This window comes from Arachis hypogaea, chromosome 9, assembly GCF_003086295.3.
Source record: "Arachis hypogaea cultivar Tifrunner chromosome 9, arahy.Tifrunner.gnm2.J5K5, whole genome shotgun sequence".
In the NCBI taxonomy this organism is placed as follows: domain Eukaryota; kingdom Viridiplantae; phylum Streptophyta; class Magnoliopsida; order Fabales; family Fabaceae; genus Arachis; species Arachis hypogaea.
Genome location: NC_092044.1, coordinates 112723674 through 112741329, shown reverse-complemented (window position 1 = coordinate 112741329; position 17656 = coordinate 112723674). Strand labels below are relative to the sequence as shown.

Here is a 17656-nt window from a genome sequence, read left to right as displayed (position 1 = left end):
ACCGAACCGGGTTCTCTCTACGCGTATTAGATTAGTTATTACTTATTTACCGTGTCCGTGAGTGTACAACTTTTAGTAAATTGACTATTAACCCGGAGTTATGTGAAGTTCATGATGATTAGTTAAAAATAAAAAATTTCCAGATAGTTTGTGAACACTAAAAATTAATTATTAAATTGGTTCATATATAATCGTATATATTTATACATATTAGTTCTAATATTTTTAACTAAACAATTAGCTACAAGAGTAATTATACTTTTTATACCAATTTTGTTAGTAAGAGAATTAGTTTGTCTTTTAATAATATTTTTTAAAAATTTTATTATCTTATTAAAATTTATTTATTTAATATGTATATTAAAAATTTTATTAAAAAGTAAAATGTCAGTTTAAAATTAATTAGGAACCGATTTAAATATTTATTCTAAAAGTTTTCATGTAAAAAAATTACAGCATTTAAGTAAGAATCCTTATATCAAATTGATTATTTGATATCATACGCAAGACATATATATTCGTGTTTAGAATATTTGCATTTAATCGATTTTTGCCTGTAGATTTATGTAATAGAAATAAATATAGAAAGTAATATATAAATTTATTTTACAAGAAAAATGAGAGAAAGAAAACTGAGCTCATAACTTAACAACTAAGGACAGCAGAGATTTAACGAAACGGTAGAGAGAGAGAAACATCTACTCTACACCCAAATCCCAAACCCAAACCAGTCGCATTTCTCTCTTTCCCGATGGCCGCGACGCCGTCGTCCTCCGCCGCGGGAGCCACCAACATCATGCTCGCAATTTTCGAGAAGAAGACTAATTCCGTCGACCTGTACCGCCCTCTACGCAACTACATCGCATTCAACTACTCCGAGCGTGAGGCCCAGAACCTCGAAGACGATCTCCAAACCCTAAAGCAGCAACGCGCTGACATCGAGCGCCACTCCGATCCCTCCCTCCCTTCCCGCCGCGACCTCCTCCAGTCCTACTTCAGAGCCCTCTGCCTCGTTGAGACCCGATTCCCAATCTCCCCCGACCCGGCGCACGTCAACGCCCTCACCTTCGTCTGGTTCGACGCCTTCAAGCCCAAGCAGAAGTCTTCCCAGCAGAACATCCATCTCGAGAAGGCCTCCGTACTCTTCAATTTGGGAGCAGTGTACAGCCAAATTGGGCTTTCGTATGATCGCAACACCGTGGACGGCCGTCGCCAGGCCTCGCATGCGTTTATCGCAGCCGCGGGGGCGTTTGCTTATTTGAGGGATAATGCGTCCATGAAAGCCTCCATTGGAGGATCCGCCACCGTGGACATCTCGGGGGAGTGCGCTGGGATGCTTGAGAAGCTGATGCTAGCTCAGGCTCAAGAGTGCGTCTTTGAGAACAGTATCGCCAAAGGAAGCACACCAGGTGTTTGTTCCAAGATCTCTAGGCAGGTCCGTTCAGTTTTTGGTTTTGCTGTTTTTGCTTTGATTGAACTTCTGAAATTCTAATTGATTTTGTTTTAGGAATATAAGCTGATGAAGCTAATTATTTGAACTTGTAATTGGATGCTGTAGGTTGGGCTGTATTATGAGGAAGCTTTAGCTGCATTGAATGTTGCACCTTTAAACACACATTTTGATAAGTCGTGGATAGCGCATGTCCAGCTGAAATCGGCTTTGTTCTATGCTGAAGCTTGCTTTAGGTATGGATTGGAGCTACATGAAAAAGAAGAAATAGCAGAGGAGATTGCGCGACTCAGGAGTGCCATTAACGTGCTAACTGAGGCGAAGAAAAATTCAAAGGGTGCTGCAGCACAGATTCTCGATGCAATTGGCAAGTTAGAGGCCAATATTAACCGAAACCTGGAAAGGGCTGTCAAGGAGAACGACAGGGTTTACCTCATGAGAGTTCCTTCTCCCAGTTCCCTACCACCTCTTGCAGCATTTTCTATGGTGAAGCCAATGGCAATGAGTGAGGTGCTGGATGCAAGCAAAGAGAAGATGTTTGCTAGCCTTGTACCTGACAGCAGTACAAAGGCACTCTCCAGGTATACTGAAATGGTAGATGACATTATAAGAATGCAGGCTGAGAAGCTACAGCAAGCTAGTGAGCTAACACGAGTTAGGCTCAAGGAAATGGAACTTCCGGATTCTATTCTTGCTTTGGAAGGAAATTTTACTCTTCCAACAAGTCTCAAAGAAGATGTGGAGGCTGTGCAGATCAGTGGGGGACCTGCTGGCTTGGAAGCAGAGTTGCAGCAACTGAGGGACCTAAGGAGGGTGAATCAAGAACTATTGGTCCAGACTGAGGAGCTGTTGCAAAAGGAAGCAAGAGAAGATTCTCAATTTAGAAGCCAGTTTGGGACAAAATGGACTAGACCTCAATCAAGCACTTTGACAAAGAACTTGCAGGATAGGCTGAACAGGTTTGCAGGTAACTTGAAGCAAGCTGCTGAAAGTGATGGTCGAATTGAGCGTTCGGTTAGAGAAAATTCGGCATTCATGTCAATCCTTGATGCCCGCCCGGTAAATTGTTGTACTATTTGTTATGATTCATTTGGCTCTTGGTGTGGCTAGGACATGTTGTTCAGTCATTGAACTTCCTATGTACTTTACCAGATTGAATCCGCACTTCCAACCTTGGCAAGGCCGATTATGTCTTTAGATCAAAATGAAGATGCTATTGTGGGATCTCTCAAGCAGAGCCTGGTTAGTTGCTGTTTTTGGCCCCCTTATGGTTATTTTATGATTGTTATATTATGATTTTCAAAGAATAAGATTGACTACCAGTTCTTGAATCAATAATTTATATAACTGTTATTTTTCTCTTAGAATTTTCTGGATATGTGACAGATTTTTTGCTATACAATTTCAGTAATATTTTTGTTTTACAGTTCTTCAGTTCATCCTATCTGTGTCATATCGTGGGACAATGTACTGAGCACTGAATAGCTTTCTTCCAAGTACAGTCATAATTAAGAAACCTTACTAAAGCTAGAAAATTCAGGAGGAAAATTTGAGATGTGAAATGGAATGGAATTTTGATTAGAGTTAGCAGTAGGAAAAGGGATTTCAGTTTACAAAAGGAATATTAATAATATATGTTCTAATTGTTTCATAGGGTTATAATGTTAAAAAATGACTACAACATTGTCATTAGATGTGTTTATAATTCTTATCAAATTTTGTGCTCGCTATTTCAGAGGCAACTAGAAACTCTTGGAGCCCAAAGGGCTGGTCTTGAAGACATGCTTAAAGAGATGAAAAGAAAGGTACACCTGATTAGGATGCCGCTTGTGGAATTTTTTTCCATCCTATGTAATCCGCGGTTCATTAACCTATAACATGTACTAGTTATCTTTGCTTATATTTCTAAAAATATCTTCAGGATGATATATTACCAAAGTTGATGACATCCACTGGCTCTCATGAGGATCTCTTTAAGAAGGAAATAGCAAAATATGATCATATTTGTGAAGAAATAGCTCAAAATATTGAGGCACAGGAGCAACTGTTGATGCAGATCCAGGTATTGCATTATGTGTGCTCACTTAAAAAGAATTGATGCATATTAGAACTTTTGAAGAGAAATATTTCCCAAACTGTCTTGGTGGATTTTTTTTTAGCACAAAATTTTCTGGGGTTCCTTTTTTACTTACTACATTGATTATTGTGAGCAAGCAACAATCTTCAATCATGTGATTCTAACAACCATTTGCTTCTGTTTACAGGCTCAGAATGATGAATTCTCGGCTCTCTTCAATCTTGAAGACTACAAAGGTATATCGTATTTGGTTGTTCTCCTCAATATTGAATCTGATTTTAATGTACACAACTGAATATTAACCAGCAACAGAAAATTGTCTCTTATTATTTCATACAGAATGCTACCCTTTCTTTTTTTTTTTTTTGGTGTAGTCACCCTACTTGTCTGATGGTTGATGTTTTCATGGTTTCCTTGTAATATCTCAGCTTCACGTGAAAAATGCTACAAGCAGATTGAAGCTGCCATAGCCAAGTTTCGAGAGATAAAAGACAACATTAATGAAGGGTTAAAATTCTATGTTACTCTGCAGGTTAGAACTTATCAACTATGTTGATTGAATTCTATTATGCAAGAAATTATCTGAGTATGATTAAATATATGGTTGAAAACAAGTACTTGCTATTTATGCAAATTTCTGTTCGATAGGATGCGATCACAAATGTAAAGCAGCAGAGTAATGACTTCGTAATGACAAGGAACATCCAGTGCAGAGAAATGATTGAAGATGTTCAAAGACAAGTGGCTGGTCTGAGTTTCCAAGATAAAAGCTCAGGTGCTTTTAGTAGTAGCTACCCACCAGTTGGAAGCCAAAACCAAAGACCCAGTACACAACAAACAGATCCTCGTCCCCAAACACCTTATTATCAACCACCTGAGCAGCCTCCGGTTTCTTCCTACGGACATCCCCCTCCCTCATATGGTTCAGCAGCGCATCAGCCTCCGCCTCCATACCACATTCCACCAACTTCTGCCGCTCCATACCAACCCCATCAGGTTCATCAGCAGGCACCAGCAGAGTATGGCCAACCTGCATATCCTGGATGGCGTGGTCCATACTATAATGCGCCAGCTCAGCAACCTGGTTCTGTTCCCAGGCCTCCATATACCGTTCCATCTCCATACCCTCCACCTCATCAAGGTGGATACTATAAGCAGCAATAGTGTTAATCCAACTGTCTTCTATAATAAGAGAGATTATTCTTTCCATCAGCTATCTCCTCAACAAATCGGATTTAGATATACCTGTTATCTTAAAGCTTTAGACCAGCGTGGAGCATCGATGTGTATTTTTTGGGTCGTTTCTGGATTTGTATTTTGTTAGTTTGCATTGTCATTGGTTTGTGAATAGTTTATACAAAAAATGTTGTAAGTACAGTTGGTTTATTTCCAATTTTCTACTTTATGCAGAGTGGGGTTCCCCCATCTATACATGCCAACTCGTCAGAAAACATATACTTGTATCACTACATATTCAAAGATTTCTTACCCTCTTTTATGGTGATGAGCAGTATCATGCTCGGGATTGTTTGTCCCTAAAAGAATGTACTATGTGGTTTGTCCCTTGTGAACTTTTATGTTGTAGATTTCCGTAAACTCAACAAAGGAAATTGTTGGATTGTAAGACGTACAAGAAATACAAGGGGATTAAAAAAGAAATTATGTTGTTAAGGGGAACATCTTATTTGAACCCTGTTTAATTAAAAGTTCATCTGGTTCTTGGGGTTGTGCGCATCAAGCCATGAATATTTTGGTACTTGTGGATAGTCACGGTTTACCCGGTTGTGAAGAATAAGATGGTGGTAAATATTAAATAACATTCATTATCGCTGAAATATAAGACAACTATAACTATTAATTTTATGTGTGATACTAAATTTTAATAATGTTTTTCATTAGCATACTTTTATTATTACTATTCTTAATATTTTATAACATAAACGACAAATAATCGCGTATTTGATCAACTAGTCATGTATTATCTACGTTTTGTATATTTTATGACATATATTTAACGGCACCGGAGAGTTGGAAGTTGAAAATTGCAAGTAAACATCATTAGCCACTCTGATCTGTTATTGACTTAATACAAAATTTGAACCTCTAATAAACCATTAGATATTTAAGCAAAATTCAAATATAGCATTAATATCCAGTTTAAGATAATTAATAGTACAATAATGGAACCAACTCTTTATTATATCCCCATTTACTAATTAAACCTGATGATGTTCACATTGAATAACACAGCCTATGGCCTTGGCTTATTCTTTCTCCTGAGAAGAACGAACAGCACATCAAGTTTTAGTTTATCTGTGTCCATGATGTCTGGAAATTCCTTAACTTTCTCGGCAAAGCGTTCAAAAAGCTCATCAACTATTTCTGCTCCAAAGTGTTTCTCAATCATCCCTTGCAGCGCAGCTCTGAACCATGAAATAAATATTTGCACAGTTGGCAATGACACCATGTTCTTGAATTCCAATATTTCCATCCACTCAATGCTAAAACATTCATCACATCCTCTAAGAATTTCCTTCACAGCCTTAACAGAAGGGTATATCAAAGGCACATTGAATGAATCCACTTTTTCTTCACTAATCACTCCCTGCATTAATGATAATTAATCAATGAATTTGTTTTTCACTCTTCAAGATATGTAACAAAAGGTTTACTATTTACTAATTCTTCTTACCACTTTGGCCATATCCACAAGGCAAGTTCCAATGAGTTCAAAAACTTTAGCAGGGTCTACATCTGAATCAAGAAGAACATTAGACACAGGAAACTGAAGTAGCATTAGCCCATTTTCCACAAGTTCTTGAGCTCTAGCATGGAGGAAATTCCCCATGTCTTTGCTATACTGAGTTGCATAAGCTTCTGCCACTTCCTTAGGTGCATCAGTGTAATGAATCCTCCCTTTGTTACAAGCACTAGAATCTGGGTCTGTGATCTCACTGGGGAGCTTAGAGAGCCAGCAAAGTGCTGCAGAAGAGTGAACCAAATGAAGTGCTTGTTTTGGAAACAAGCGTCCACAGAAAGAGCCAGGAACTGCGGTTGCATAATAGATTCTTTGTTGGGGAAGGTTCTTGAAGAGTGTGTTGAAGTCATTTGAGACTTGATCATTGAAGAGAACTTGGATGTCTGGGATTTGAGAAGCAAGACCATGTGATTGGAATTGTTGTTGTATTGCTTCAGTTATGGTTTGCATTGCAAAGAATGTGTTTGGTCCTGTTGAGCATCCTAAGTCTGCTATGCAAATTGGTTTTGATGGTTCATCATTTCCATGAACATGTTCTTTTGGATCAAAGCTTTGTGATATGGCTTCATGGATCAATCTTTTACTGCCATCAATCAAACCTTTCTGCAATCAAATAAACATACATTTCGGATTTATTTTGTAACTATAAATTGAATTCATTAAAAAAATAGTTCAAAACTGTTAGTTGATTTAATATATTTAGTTAAATTGTTTAATATAATACGTGTGAATATTTTATTTATTATCTTCATATAAAATATTTTATGTATAATTTATTTATCTATAATAAAACTAATAATGATTATCCAATATCAATGATGTATATTTTCTAGATATAGAGTTTAATAAAATAACTCTTAATTAAGATGGTATTATCTAGAGGAATAAAATAGAATTTGATAGGAGGTTTTATTAAAATGTGTAAAAAAATGAATTCTATATTAAACACAAATATTAAGAGGTTATATTTTTTCTTTGTATGTTAAGCTCTTAATATTTGTGCTTAATCAAATGAGCTACACTAATCAATATGCTTTCTACTAAAAATGTTGATCCATTAACATTTTGAGATATGAAATTAGGAGCTCAACTACAAATAAAAATAGAGGTTATATTATCGTTATAAATAAATAAATGCATTTTATTATACATATAGTGTATGACAAGATTTAAAATGTCACGGGATATCTTTTTATATAATATATAGTTTTTTTCTTTTTTTAGTCATCAAGATAATAATCTCATATTAAAATATCATATAGTTTTGTTTTTTCATAATAATTTTATATTATATGCATTTATTGTTTTATATCTTACTCCATCCGTATCTAGATTTTTCTTTCCTTTGAACCTATCGTGTTCCCATATATATATTGATGGTATACCATGTCTGATAATGTTAATATACTATTATTGGTGCCATGCATTAAGTTATGAGAAATTATATTGGTCTTATCAATTATGAAAAAGATATATATATATATATATATATATATATGAATTTAATGTCAATCAACTTGTTAACTATCTAAGAAAAGCACTTTAATTCCTTTAATGTAAAGCCAAAATCCAAAGGAAACAATCAGGGATATCAAGATATGTCAGAAACTAAAATGAACACGAAGAATCGTAAATATATAACACGTACTTATTAGATGCATACATATTAGTTAAGAGTTTAATTTTAATGTACATAATCGTACAACTATAACCGTCTCTTATATGATTATTCACGCCATTAATATAAAAAATAGTTATTTTTACAATGTGACACGTATAAAATAATTTTACATTAATAGTATATTAAAATTAAATTTATTAATTAATTAGCTTATTATTAATTACCTGAATAATGGAGTTTTTGGCATAACTGTGAGGACCCTCGCCTCCTTTCATTGCATATGATTCATCATCATCCACCACCACCATCTGCTGCCTCATTATCTCAAGATCACTTTTAATGGCCTGATGATGATGGCCATATCCAAAATAAAACACAAAATATCAAACACATATACATGCATCTTCGATGACCAAATTAAATAAAAACAATGTAAACAATTTATGTTAATTATTATAAGAAAATCTATAATTAACTCACCAAGGCATGCATCCTAGTAGGGCGTAACATTGGAAGTTGCATATGTTGTGATTGTGAAAGTGTCCTAATAACACTACTTGCCATGGAATTAATAGGGTGGTTTATCATGAGACTCGTCATTGTTGTGTGGTGCAACAACGTAACTAACAATGATGTGTATAACAAGTAATGGATTTGAAGATGAAGTAGCTTCACCACAAGTGTCTCGTATATATAGACCCTAGCAGCAAATTAATCATAATCATTAATTAATTGCATTAAAATTAACACCGTACAAAGTTGAACAACCATCAAGAAGTTAACAATTTATATTATTCACTGGTAAAAATGATGTAAAGTTGATAATTGATAATCATTAGATGATTTAACAACTTTGATTAAATTATTATCTAAAATTATTAATTATCAATTTTACATTAACTGTAAGAGAGTTTTTATTTTACTCAATATTATTTTATTTGCAGTGAAAATTCAGGTACAGTCGACTTCACGTGAAGTTGATAATCGAGAATCGTTAGATGATTTGACTGATTTGACTAAATTTTTATCTAACGACTCTCAACTATCAACTTCACATGAAATCGATTGCACCTGAGTTTTCATCTTAATTTGCCGGGAAATTGTATTTACCATCTTCAAAATCTACCTGTACAGTTAAACTAAAAGCCATCTTAACCACGTGCCAACTTGCATTGCATGTGTAGAAGGAGGCTAGGAGAAACATTTATTTGTCATCTTCTTTGTCAAAAATGTCGCACATATAATTCACATATTATTTATACAATCATGCTATGAATATTATTAAAAAATAGCTATCAAATTAAATATATGTATAAAATATAGGTTAAAATATATTAAAAATGAGTTGGATAATAAACATATTAAAACATGATTGCATTTTTTTAGGAGTTTAAGGAATTAATGAATGAAAATTCATATTAAAAAGTAAAAACATACATCGCAATTTCAACCACGTTCAATAACCGCTAGGCTAGTTTGATGGTTTGCCATGAATTTCTCATCATAAAATATCATTTGTAAAATACTTACTACCTTCTTTTTCAATTCAACAGACGGTCAAATATTAAAGATCATACTAACAGGTCAACTTTTCAATGTCTTAATGTTCAAATCCGAACATTATTGGTTAGGAAAAAGAACGTTTATCAACACATTAATTTTAATTAACGTGAAATTACTGCATGCATGTATATGCTTTGTTAATAAAAAAATTAACTAAAAACACGTATTAAAATTAGCAACTAAATAATTATATAAAAAATTATAAATTCTAAATTTAAAACATATTTATTAAGTGTTTAATAACTTTTTTCTACTGATAACATTGTGTATCCTTAAATTAATGAGAGTGAAGAGCCATGGACGTTACTGGAAGTCAGACATGCTAGCAAGTAATTTCATTGTCAACAGCCGCCGGCTGCGGAAATTATAGTGTTAAGTATTACGGTTTTTTTAGGTAAAAAATACTTTTGTAAATAATATAAATAATAAATTTTAAATTAACGTATTATTGAGTGCGTTGCTATTTTGTTAAAGAGAAAATATCAAAAAACAATTGAACAATGCTTTTTTAAATAATCTAAATAATAGATTAAAAATTTAATTTTAATTTTAAATTAATTAAATTTATTTATATTTAATAAACCTAAAATATAGTCTATTATATTTATATTATTCATAATTTTTATTGTCTATTTAAGAGACTTATTTATTTTATCAATTTTTTGTTATTGACTGTTGTTATCCCTATATATATATATATATATATATATATATATATATATATATATATATATATATATATATATATGATATCTGTTATTTTAAAATTTAAAACTTCATTATTTTTATTTGTATATACTGCAATTTTTTATTTTTACTAAGTTAATTTCTTGAGAATATATATACCTATTCTAATAAAGATATTAAAAATATTTTTTTACGAAAATATCAAAAACTTCTTAAGAATGTACCATTTAATTATTATAAAAAATATCTTTATATAAAGATAGTTATAAAATTTTTATCGAAGTATTTATCAAACTGTAAAATTTTCAATGTTTTGTGCTGTATTAATTTTTTTAAAAGGTTAAAAGTTTTACCATAACTGATTTCAAAACACTTATTATTGGTACAATTTCGTGATGCCTGCAGTATATTTTTTTATAGTAAACGTTATTATTTAATATTAGTGCTTTTGTTAACAACAATTAATTACTATACTAATTAAAAAAACAATCTAAATACATATATTTTATATGAATATTAAGAATATTAGATGTGTGAATAGTAACTATTTATTACTGTCAATAAGGCTTTTTGTATGCGTTGTCTTTATCTCTTTCATAATTACTTGGTATCAAATCTCAAACTCCAATTGAGTCCGATGCATGAATCTTGCCACGTCACAGGTGCCACCGCGCCAGCGTCGGTGGCGGTGCTACACTGCTACAGATGTTGGATAACGTGCTGGCGGTGCTATAGATGTTGGATGCTGTTTTCTAATATTTAGATGAATTCTATTTTAATTTTTAATATTTTAATTATCTTATTTTTATCTTAAAATATTTAAAATAAGATTAATATTATTTTATTATTAATTGTTTTATTAATACTTAATAAAATTAATATATTGTTAAAATTATATTTACTCAATTCCTTCTTACATATTTATTCTCTTAACAATATTAAATTTTATTTTCTTATTTCCTTTTTATTAATTTTTTTTTAAAATTAATAATGTAAAAAAAAATTTCATAGTAGAATAACACCGATACTATTTTTAAATATTTTTGGATAAAAATATAATAATTAAAATTTTACAAATTAAAATAGAATTTATTCTAAATATTCAAAACCAAAACAATACTCTATAAATATTTTTGTTTCTTAGTGTGTTTTGTGACTAAACAGATCCTAATGCGATTAGAAATATAAGTTTAATATAAATCAAAATTAAGATGTATTATAAATAAGACTAGTAAATGAGTTAATTCGTCCTGTTTCGCCACACAAAAAATTTATTAATTGATAGATTAGTTTATTCTATTTTTTTTAGTAAGTCGGTTTTATATAATTCTAAATTTTTAATGAATATAATCTTTAACTAAATATTTTAAATAAAATAATCAAATAAGTATTGTTTAAATTAAAATAAACATTATCCAAAATATCTAATTAAATATTATCTAAATTTTTAATCAATCAAACATTATTTAAATTATAACTTAAATAAAATACAAACATTTCAAGTTAAACTTGTGAATAAGATTAAGAGCGAGAAGAAAGATGGAAAGGAGTTAGTTGTATTTATGGATAGGATTATTTGTTCTGAGTTGGGTAGTTGGATTTATGAATTTAGATAGTTTTTGTTTTGAGCTTAAAGAAAAAACAAGATGGCGGGCTCACAACGATAAACTTATAAATGGAGTTCAGATTTGCGATGATTAGTTTTTGACACAAGTTTGAGAAGTACATGTCCTATTTGATCATGCAGCTTTCGCCTAAGAAGAACAAAGAGTGCTACTATCTTTTGCTTTTGCATATCCATTACATCAGGAAACTACTTCACTTTCTTAGTGAAACGATCATACAGCTCATCAATTATTCCAACTCCCAAGTGGCTCTGAATCAGTCCTTCCATTTGCTCAATGGTGAAGTATCCATTGCTCTCTAGAATTTTCTTCATTGACTTTCCCCTTCCTTGACAAAAGCTAGGCATCAGAAACTTTGTAAATGAATTTATCATTTATAATTGTCACGGGAAATCAAATGAATGAATGATAGTATTGAGGTCAATTTTAACCATCAACATGGTCATTTGGCAAATGAGACAAAGACAATGTATCCAAAGACACTGAATTAGTGTATTTTGTGTTCATCTTGACAGGAAAGACATATGGACACTAACAAAGAACACAACTTATTTTTTATTAATTTTTCAATTATTTTTGTTAATTTTTTATAATTATATATTTTTATTATTATATTTTTCATCTCAAATTTTTTGAATGAAAAAAAAATAAAAATAAATTATATTTTTATAATTTATTCTAGTTTATCACCAAACAAAATACAAGAACACAAAATTTTATATCTCTATCCATTAGTGTCTTGTCCTGTCCTGTTCTCAGAAACAAATGCAGGTTAGGTGCTTTTCAATGAACTTTTATCCATTTCCCTCCTCTATTTTGCAAAACCAGGAATACAAAACAAAGCATCTGCAAGATTATATTATTTTTTACATGTAACAAGATAATCAATGACCTCGAGTCTTGAAGCACCAAAAATATAAGATAATCTTAAAACTGGCACATTTAACAAATACAAAACTCGATGACCCATCAAATCCAAAAACTATCTTGTTCCTCTCAGAGTAACCTTTTTCTATTTTCAAATCAACCCATGACTTGGGTAAGAATTCACCTGTATACATGTATCCACTAATCTATTTACTAAATGAATACAAAATCCAAAACCCGCCAAAGCAGCAGAAGCAATTCAAACGTCATCATCTCTATGCAGCGCTGGTCTATTCAGTTCAGGGTTTATGTTGCGCATATATTGATGTACGGACAGCATGTTGAGGAGTCAGAGCTTTTCCATTTACAAGCATTTGTTCATAGAAATCCAGGCGTATAGATTTGAACTGGTAATGCTATGGTTAGACAAGCATGAGAATACAAGGAAAACTATCAGAAATTATCATTGCATCAAATCAAGATATGAAAACCAAAAATTTAAAAGTTACCTTTTCCTTCCAGGACACGTCCACATCACGGAAGAATGGGTCAAGCAGTGTCAGCTGATCTCCTTCTTTAATCTGGATAACAGATCAATTAACTCCATAATAGTTGTTCAATTGCAAATGAGAAAAATAACTGACTTGACCAAAATTTATCCAGCAAACATGCGTGCACGTTTCGAATGGAGAAAAAAGATGAGCAAAGTACACATTTATGTACTATACCAAGAAGATCAGCAAGACCAAAACTCTTATTCAGCACTACTTTTATCCTTAATGTGTCTAACTGTGTATAGTTGTCAATAATCACTATACATGACAATTTTATGGCCATATTTAATTGCGTGAAGGTCCATATTTTTCTATTTACTTTCTATAAATTACAAGAAGAAATAGTACTCCAGATGGAAAATATGGAACCATGCAATTGGTTTGTCAGCTTGACTTTTATCAAGGAAAGAAAAATGAAATTTAACGTTTGAGGAAAATGATTAGAGACAATAAGAGAAGAGGATGACATAAAACTTTGGCAGCAGTTCTTACCACATCATTCCGTAAACCATAAACTGTGAGAACAAAGCAAATTTGATTCGAATCACAAAGCAAATAGTATCTGCAAAATGGCATGAATAGGATTATCTCAGCCAAATCTTCTTATACATTGCAACAATGCTTTATGATAAATTAATGCGCAACAAAAGACAGTAAAACCAGTAACATTTTCTAGTAACACAAATGGAAGTTATTATTAATATAATGAGTCACCATAGCAAGGGAGTGATTGCAGTGAAAAATACTTTTAAGTAACAGAGGACTTACAGGGGAGCAACACACTCACTCCTAAGAAAGAAAAGCACCTTCCCATCTACTGCTACGTTTCTATTTAGACCCTCTGACATGAGGTCTATGGTAACTCTCTTCTGTGATGAGTTCACTTGCAGCAGAAGGTAGACACAAATCTAGTCAGTTATTAGTAAACATAACAAAACTTCAAAGGCAAATGCTCAACGAAATTTTCAGTGAGTTATGTATTGAGGTATAGGTATGAAAGGCTCTCACAATTAACAGCAGCCAATGATGATGCCAAAGAAGCCACTCTCTTAGCTCGTAAATTTCCCTGTACATAATAACTATAATTAAAATTATCATATAAATCAACTGCTGTTTTTATCAAATGATGTTTTATTACAAGTCAATTTGGGGTCAAGATTGACTTTAATATCAATTGAAATATCAAAATCAGAAATGAAAAGTATCCTCTATGGTCAAACACTAAGCTAAGAAAAATCCTTCAACTAAATAGTAGGTTTAAGTTACTACTACAGAGCCACAGGACAATATCATTACCCTCAAAAGATTGTCCACCTTGTCAAGTAAATTGACAATCTTCTGAACCTCCTCTGAAGCATTGAGTCCTGGATCCTTTAGAGCAGCAGCCTCAAATCCGCTAAGAGCCCTATCGTAGTTCTCTAGATATCTGTTAACCTGTAACAAACTATTTAGACTAGCAGGCAAATTTATATTTATGTGTAATAAATATTAGCATGACCCATTATGATTTTTTAGAATGGAACATTACTCTGTTCTCTAGTTTCAGGGAAGTTGGGAACTAATAGACTGAGACATATACATAAAAAAATACAGGGGAAAAGAAGGCTTAAATTTGCACTCCAACCTCATATTAAATGGAGACTTGAGCATTAAGAGAAACAATTATAGGATGAAGATGCAACTTACGGTAGCACTGTTAAAATATAAATCTGGATTGGACTTCATTCTTTCATCTTTCTCCTGGTACATATTAACCAAATGTTAGGTCTTCCACCAGATACAAAAATTAGCCTCCATGTAGAGATGTGTATAACTTTTTTTTTAAGATAAAAAGAGATGTGTATATAATAAAACAAAAGTAACAAAAATAAAAATATAATTCTTTCACATGCACATTATTAAAGCTAAATTATAAATCCTTCCTCTTCATACTCACGGCATTTTGATATGCTTTTAAGGAATGTAAAAGTTTGCTATGATCCCAAGCTCCAGTGACAAAAAAGCTTGTAAGGCATGCATTTCCAAGATTATCTGCCAAAATCAATGGAGGGGCTAATCACTAACAGATAAAAAACAATCATCATAATTGAAGTTGATCATATACAAAGTATTATTGAATAGCAAAGCAACATCTATTTGTTGAATATATTGCAGTAGTAATTTATTTAAAAACATACACCAAGAGTTCCCATCCTTGACATCCAAAGTGATTGCTTGCTTGGCATGTTGAATGCTTTCCTCAACAAGTTCAGCTTGATTCTCTGCACCTGGGTTCATAGCAAGCACAGTAATGCACCTCCACTATTAGGAACATTTTGGTATTCTCAAGAATAAAGAAAAGAAAAACAAAAGAAACAAACAGTTGTCATGCTATGCCTATTTGAAATAACTCTATCTTCCTGACTACCATAACTGCAGTTCTATACCACTTTTCCGCTATCATCCCTCACCCCGTGGACTGTAGTTCACTTCTAAATTCCAAAAAGGACATCAAGTACATTTCTGAAATGATTTTATCACTACTACATATAATGCACGCACTAAAATTAGGCACTCTTGAACACCACCCATCTGAGCAATTGGTATAAAACAGAAAGAGCAAGAGTGTAAAAGTGAGGCTCCTTCAGGTATGTCAAACACTCAAACCAAGTTAAAATGACTACAGAAATCAGGAACAACTATAAAACAATAGGTAACCTCAAGCAATAAGAAAGTACAAAAAAATCCCTTACCTTGAGACATTCTTCTTTTAAGCATTGATAATTGACAAAGAATATTTTTGTCAGGACCCTGCTTAAACAAACAGCATCTATCATCATCTCACTAAACATAATATCTTCCAATTCAGAGAGAAACTGAAACTGAGTAAAGAAAGGTCACAGCCTCTAGGTAAAGGTTTATTCTTGGAAAAACAGCATATTCAAATTCAAAGTTCCCAGTTCATAAAACAGTTTCCATTCTTATAAGAAACAAACTGACCCTTGGCTCTACAACTAATGGCAAGTTTCAAAACTATTAGTTTACTGCAGCATGACTCGTGTAAAGCAAGTAGCAAATCACCTTGTTTAATGCAAGACTAAGGCAGTTCTTTGCAGCAGATAAATCCCCTTTCTTCCAAATGCAGTTACCTAAACATAGCCAAGCATCTGCAAGAGATGGGTTTAACTTAACCTGGTGCAACGAAGATTCAATTGTTGAATCAACCACACAAACATTCACATTCACATCACTATAATGACTGAATCCCTAACAATAGTGCGTTTGTACTTACAGCTTTAGAGAGATGATCCTCAGCTTCTTTCCTATAGTCAGGAAACACATCCAATATCTTGCCTCTAAGATACTCAAATGTTGCACGCTGCAGAGACGATTTTCTTTGTTCTGGAAAAAAATTACAAGAAATTAATTGAAATGAATCAACTGAATAATAATATAATAATTGTTACTAGTATTAGAAGAGGGTAAAGAGGAAAGACCTGGGGGAATGGAATCGAGGAGGGAGAGGGCGAGATCGGAATGGTGGTGGAGCTTGGAGGTTCTGTCGTTAGGGTCAAGCGGGAAATAAGTGTCTCGGAGGTGGTAAAGATCTTCAACAGCTCTTGCAGCTTTGGATAGTGGTTCTTCTTCTTCTTCTTCTCCGTCTGGAGGGTTCATCTTCTTGCTGCTGCTCATTTCTCTGAGTCAACTCACTCGCTCATCCGAATTTTGCGACCAACATCATACATAACATAACGCAAAGATGCAAAAGGAACCTGTGGCCCCCACTAGATACATCCCGAACGCAATTTATAAGTTAAATTGAGGGAATTAGATTATGAGTGAGTTTTGTTTGATTTTCTTAAAATATCTTTTAATTTTTTACTACAAAAAACAGTTTTATATTTTTATAAGAAAATTTAATAAAATATTCTTAAAATTTTATATTTTAGAAAACAAGATATTACTTATTTAAAAAAAAATATCCTTTTAAAACTTTATTCAACACTTTATAATTATAAAAATATACTTTTTAAATTAAAAAAAAACATTTCTTTCTTAAACGAAACAAATTCAAATGGACACTATTTCGTATATCATCGTCATTCGTCAAAATTTCAAAAGGTGTGGAGCATATTGGTTTTCATTTAAGGAATATAACCTTTTACAAGCAAAGCATATTACAAATTAGTACAATATCCGCAGTAGCACTTTGGAAAACTCCAGACCTGGATTTCCAGGTTAGAATCCTAGCTGCGGAATTCTTTTTTCCTTTTTATCTAATATAAGAATTGTTTTTTATTATTATTTTTTTATAAGAAATAAAATTGGATAAAAAAACAATCCTCACTAAATTTGTAAAAAGTATATGTGTTATGGGAAAGTATGGAAAGCCTTCTCACATCAGTGTAAGTGTTTGGGATAAGTGATAGCATGACAGTATTAGAGTTCTAGATTTAAGAAGTCAAAAATTTGAT

General features: G+C 32.5%; 3 protein-coding genes across 3 annotated transcripts; 1 reads left to right on the top strand and 2 right to left on the bottom strand.

Moving 5' to 3' along the window:
- The first annotated feature begins 520 nt into the window (after positions 1–520).
- On the top strand, positions 521–5068 carry LOC112712006 (vacuolar-sorting protein BRO1). The gene is made up of 8 exons (XM_025764772.2): positions 521–1435; positions 1559–2509; positions 2603–2692; positions 3187–3255; positions 3372–3512; positions 3715–3763; positions 3956–4059; positions 4176–5068. Exons 1-8 carry the CDS (start codon positions 752–754, stop codon positions 4689–4691), a joined length of 2604 nt encoding a protein of 867 aa, XP_025620557.1. The 5' UTR covers positions 521–751; the 3' UTR covers positions 4692–5068.
- A 389-nt stretch (positions 5069–5457) lies between these two features.
- LOC112712005 (loganic acid O-methyltransferase-like) lies at positions 5458–8550 on the bottom strand. The gene is made up of 4 exons (XM_025764771.2): positions 8387–8550; positions 8131–8250; positions 6220–6888; positions 5458–6132 (listed from the first exon to the last, which is right to left on the bottom strand). Exons 1-4 carry the CDS (start codon positions 8504–8506, stop codon positions 5779–5781), a joined length of 1263 nt encoding a protein of 420 aa, XP_025620556.1. The 5' UTR covers positions 8507–8550; the 3' UTR covers positions 5458–5778.
- Positions 8551–12561: 4011 nt separating this feature from the next.
- Positions 12562–16985, bottom strand: LOC112712004 (uncharacterized). The gene is made up of 13 exons (XM_025764770.3): positions 16679–16985; positions 16474–16583; positions 16263–16373; positions 15935–15992; positions 15380–15469; positions 15139–15233; positions 14889–14942; positions 14499–14636; positions 14211–14268; positions 13971–14085; positions 13695–13764; positions 13158–13229; positions 12562–13064 (listed from the first exon to the last, which is right to left on the bottom strand). The coding sequence occupies exons 1-13, from the start codon at positions 16872–16874 to the stop codon at positions 12948–12950; spliced, it is 1284 nt and encodes a 427-aa protein (XP_025620555.1). The 5' UTR covers positions 16875–16985; the 3' UTR covers positions 12562–12947.
- Positions 16986–17656: the final 671 nt, after the last annotated feature.

Bases quoted from the DNA above. Each gene is read 5' to 3' on its own strand.
- LOC112712006 (XM_025764772.2), top strand. From the start codon at position 752: ATGGCCGCGACGCCGTCGTCCTCCGCCGCGGGAGCCACCAACATCATG. The intron at 2,693-3,186 runs GTTAGTTGCTGT...TCGCTATTTCAG, and splicing joins GATCTCTCAAGCAGAGCCTG to AGGCAACTAGAAACTCTTGG. The intron at 3,513-3,714 runs GTATTGCATTAT...TTCTGTTTACAG, and splicing joins AACTGTTGATGCAGATCCAG to GCTCAGAATGATGAATTCTC.
- LOC112712005 (XM_025764771.2), bottom strand. From the start codon at position 8,506: ATGACGAGTCTCATGATAAACCACCCTATTAATTCCATGGCAAGTAGT. The intron at 8,251-8,386 runs GTGAGTTAATTA...CATCATCATCAG, and splicing joins CTACTAGGATGCATGCCTTG to GCCATTAAAAGTGATCTTGA. The intron at 6,889-8,130 runs GTAATTAATAAT...ATTTGATTGCAG, and splicing joins CCAAAAACTCCATTATTCAG to AAAGGTTTGATTGATGGCAG.
- LOC112712004 (XM_025764770.3), bottom strand. From the start codon at position 16,874: ATGAGCAGCAGCAAGAAGATGAACCCTCCAGACGGAGAAGAAGAAGAA. The intron at 15,470-15,934 runs GTAAGGGATTTT...CTATGAACCCAG, and splicing joins TAAAAGAAGAATGTCTCAAG to GTGCAGAGAATCAAGCTGAA. The intron at 14,086-14,210 runs GTGAGAGCCTTT...TTCTGCTGCAAG, and splicing joins ATCATTGGCTGCTGTTAATT to TGAACTCATCACAGAAGAGA.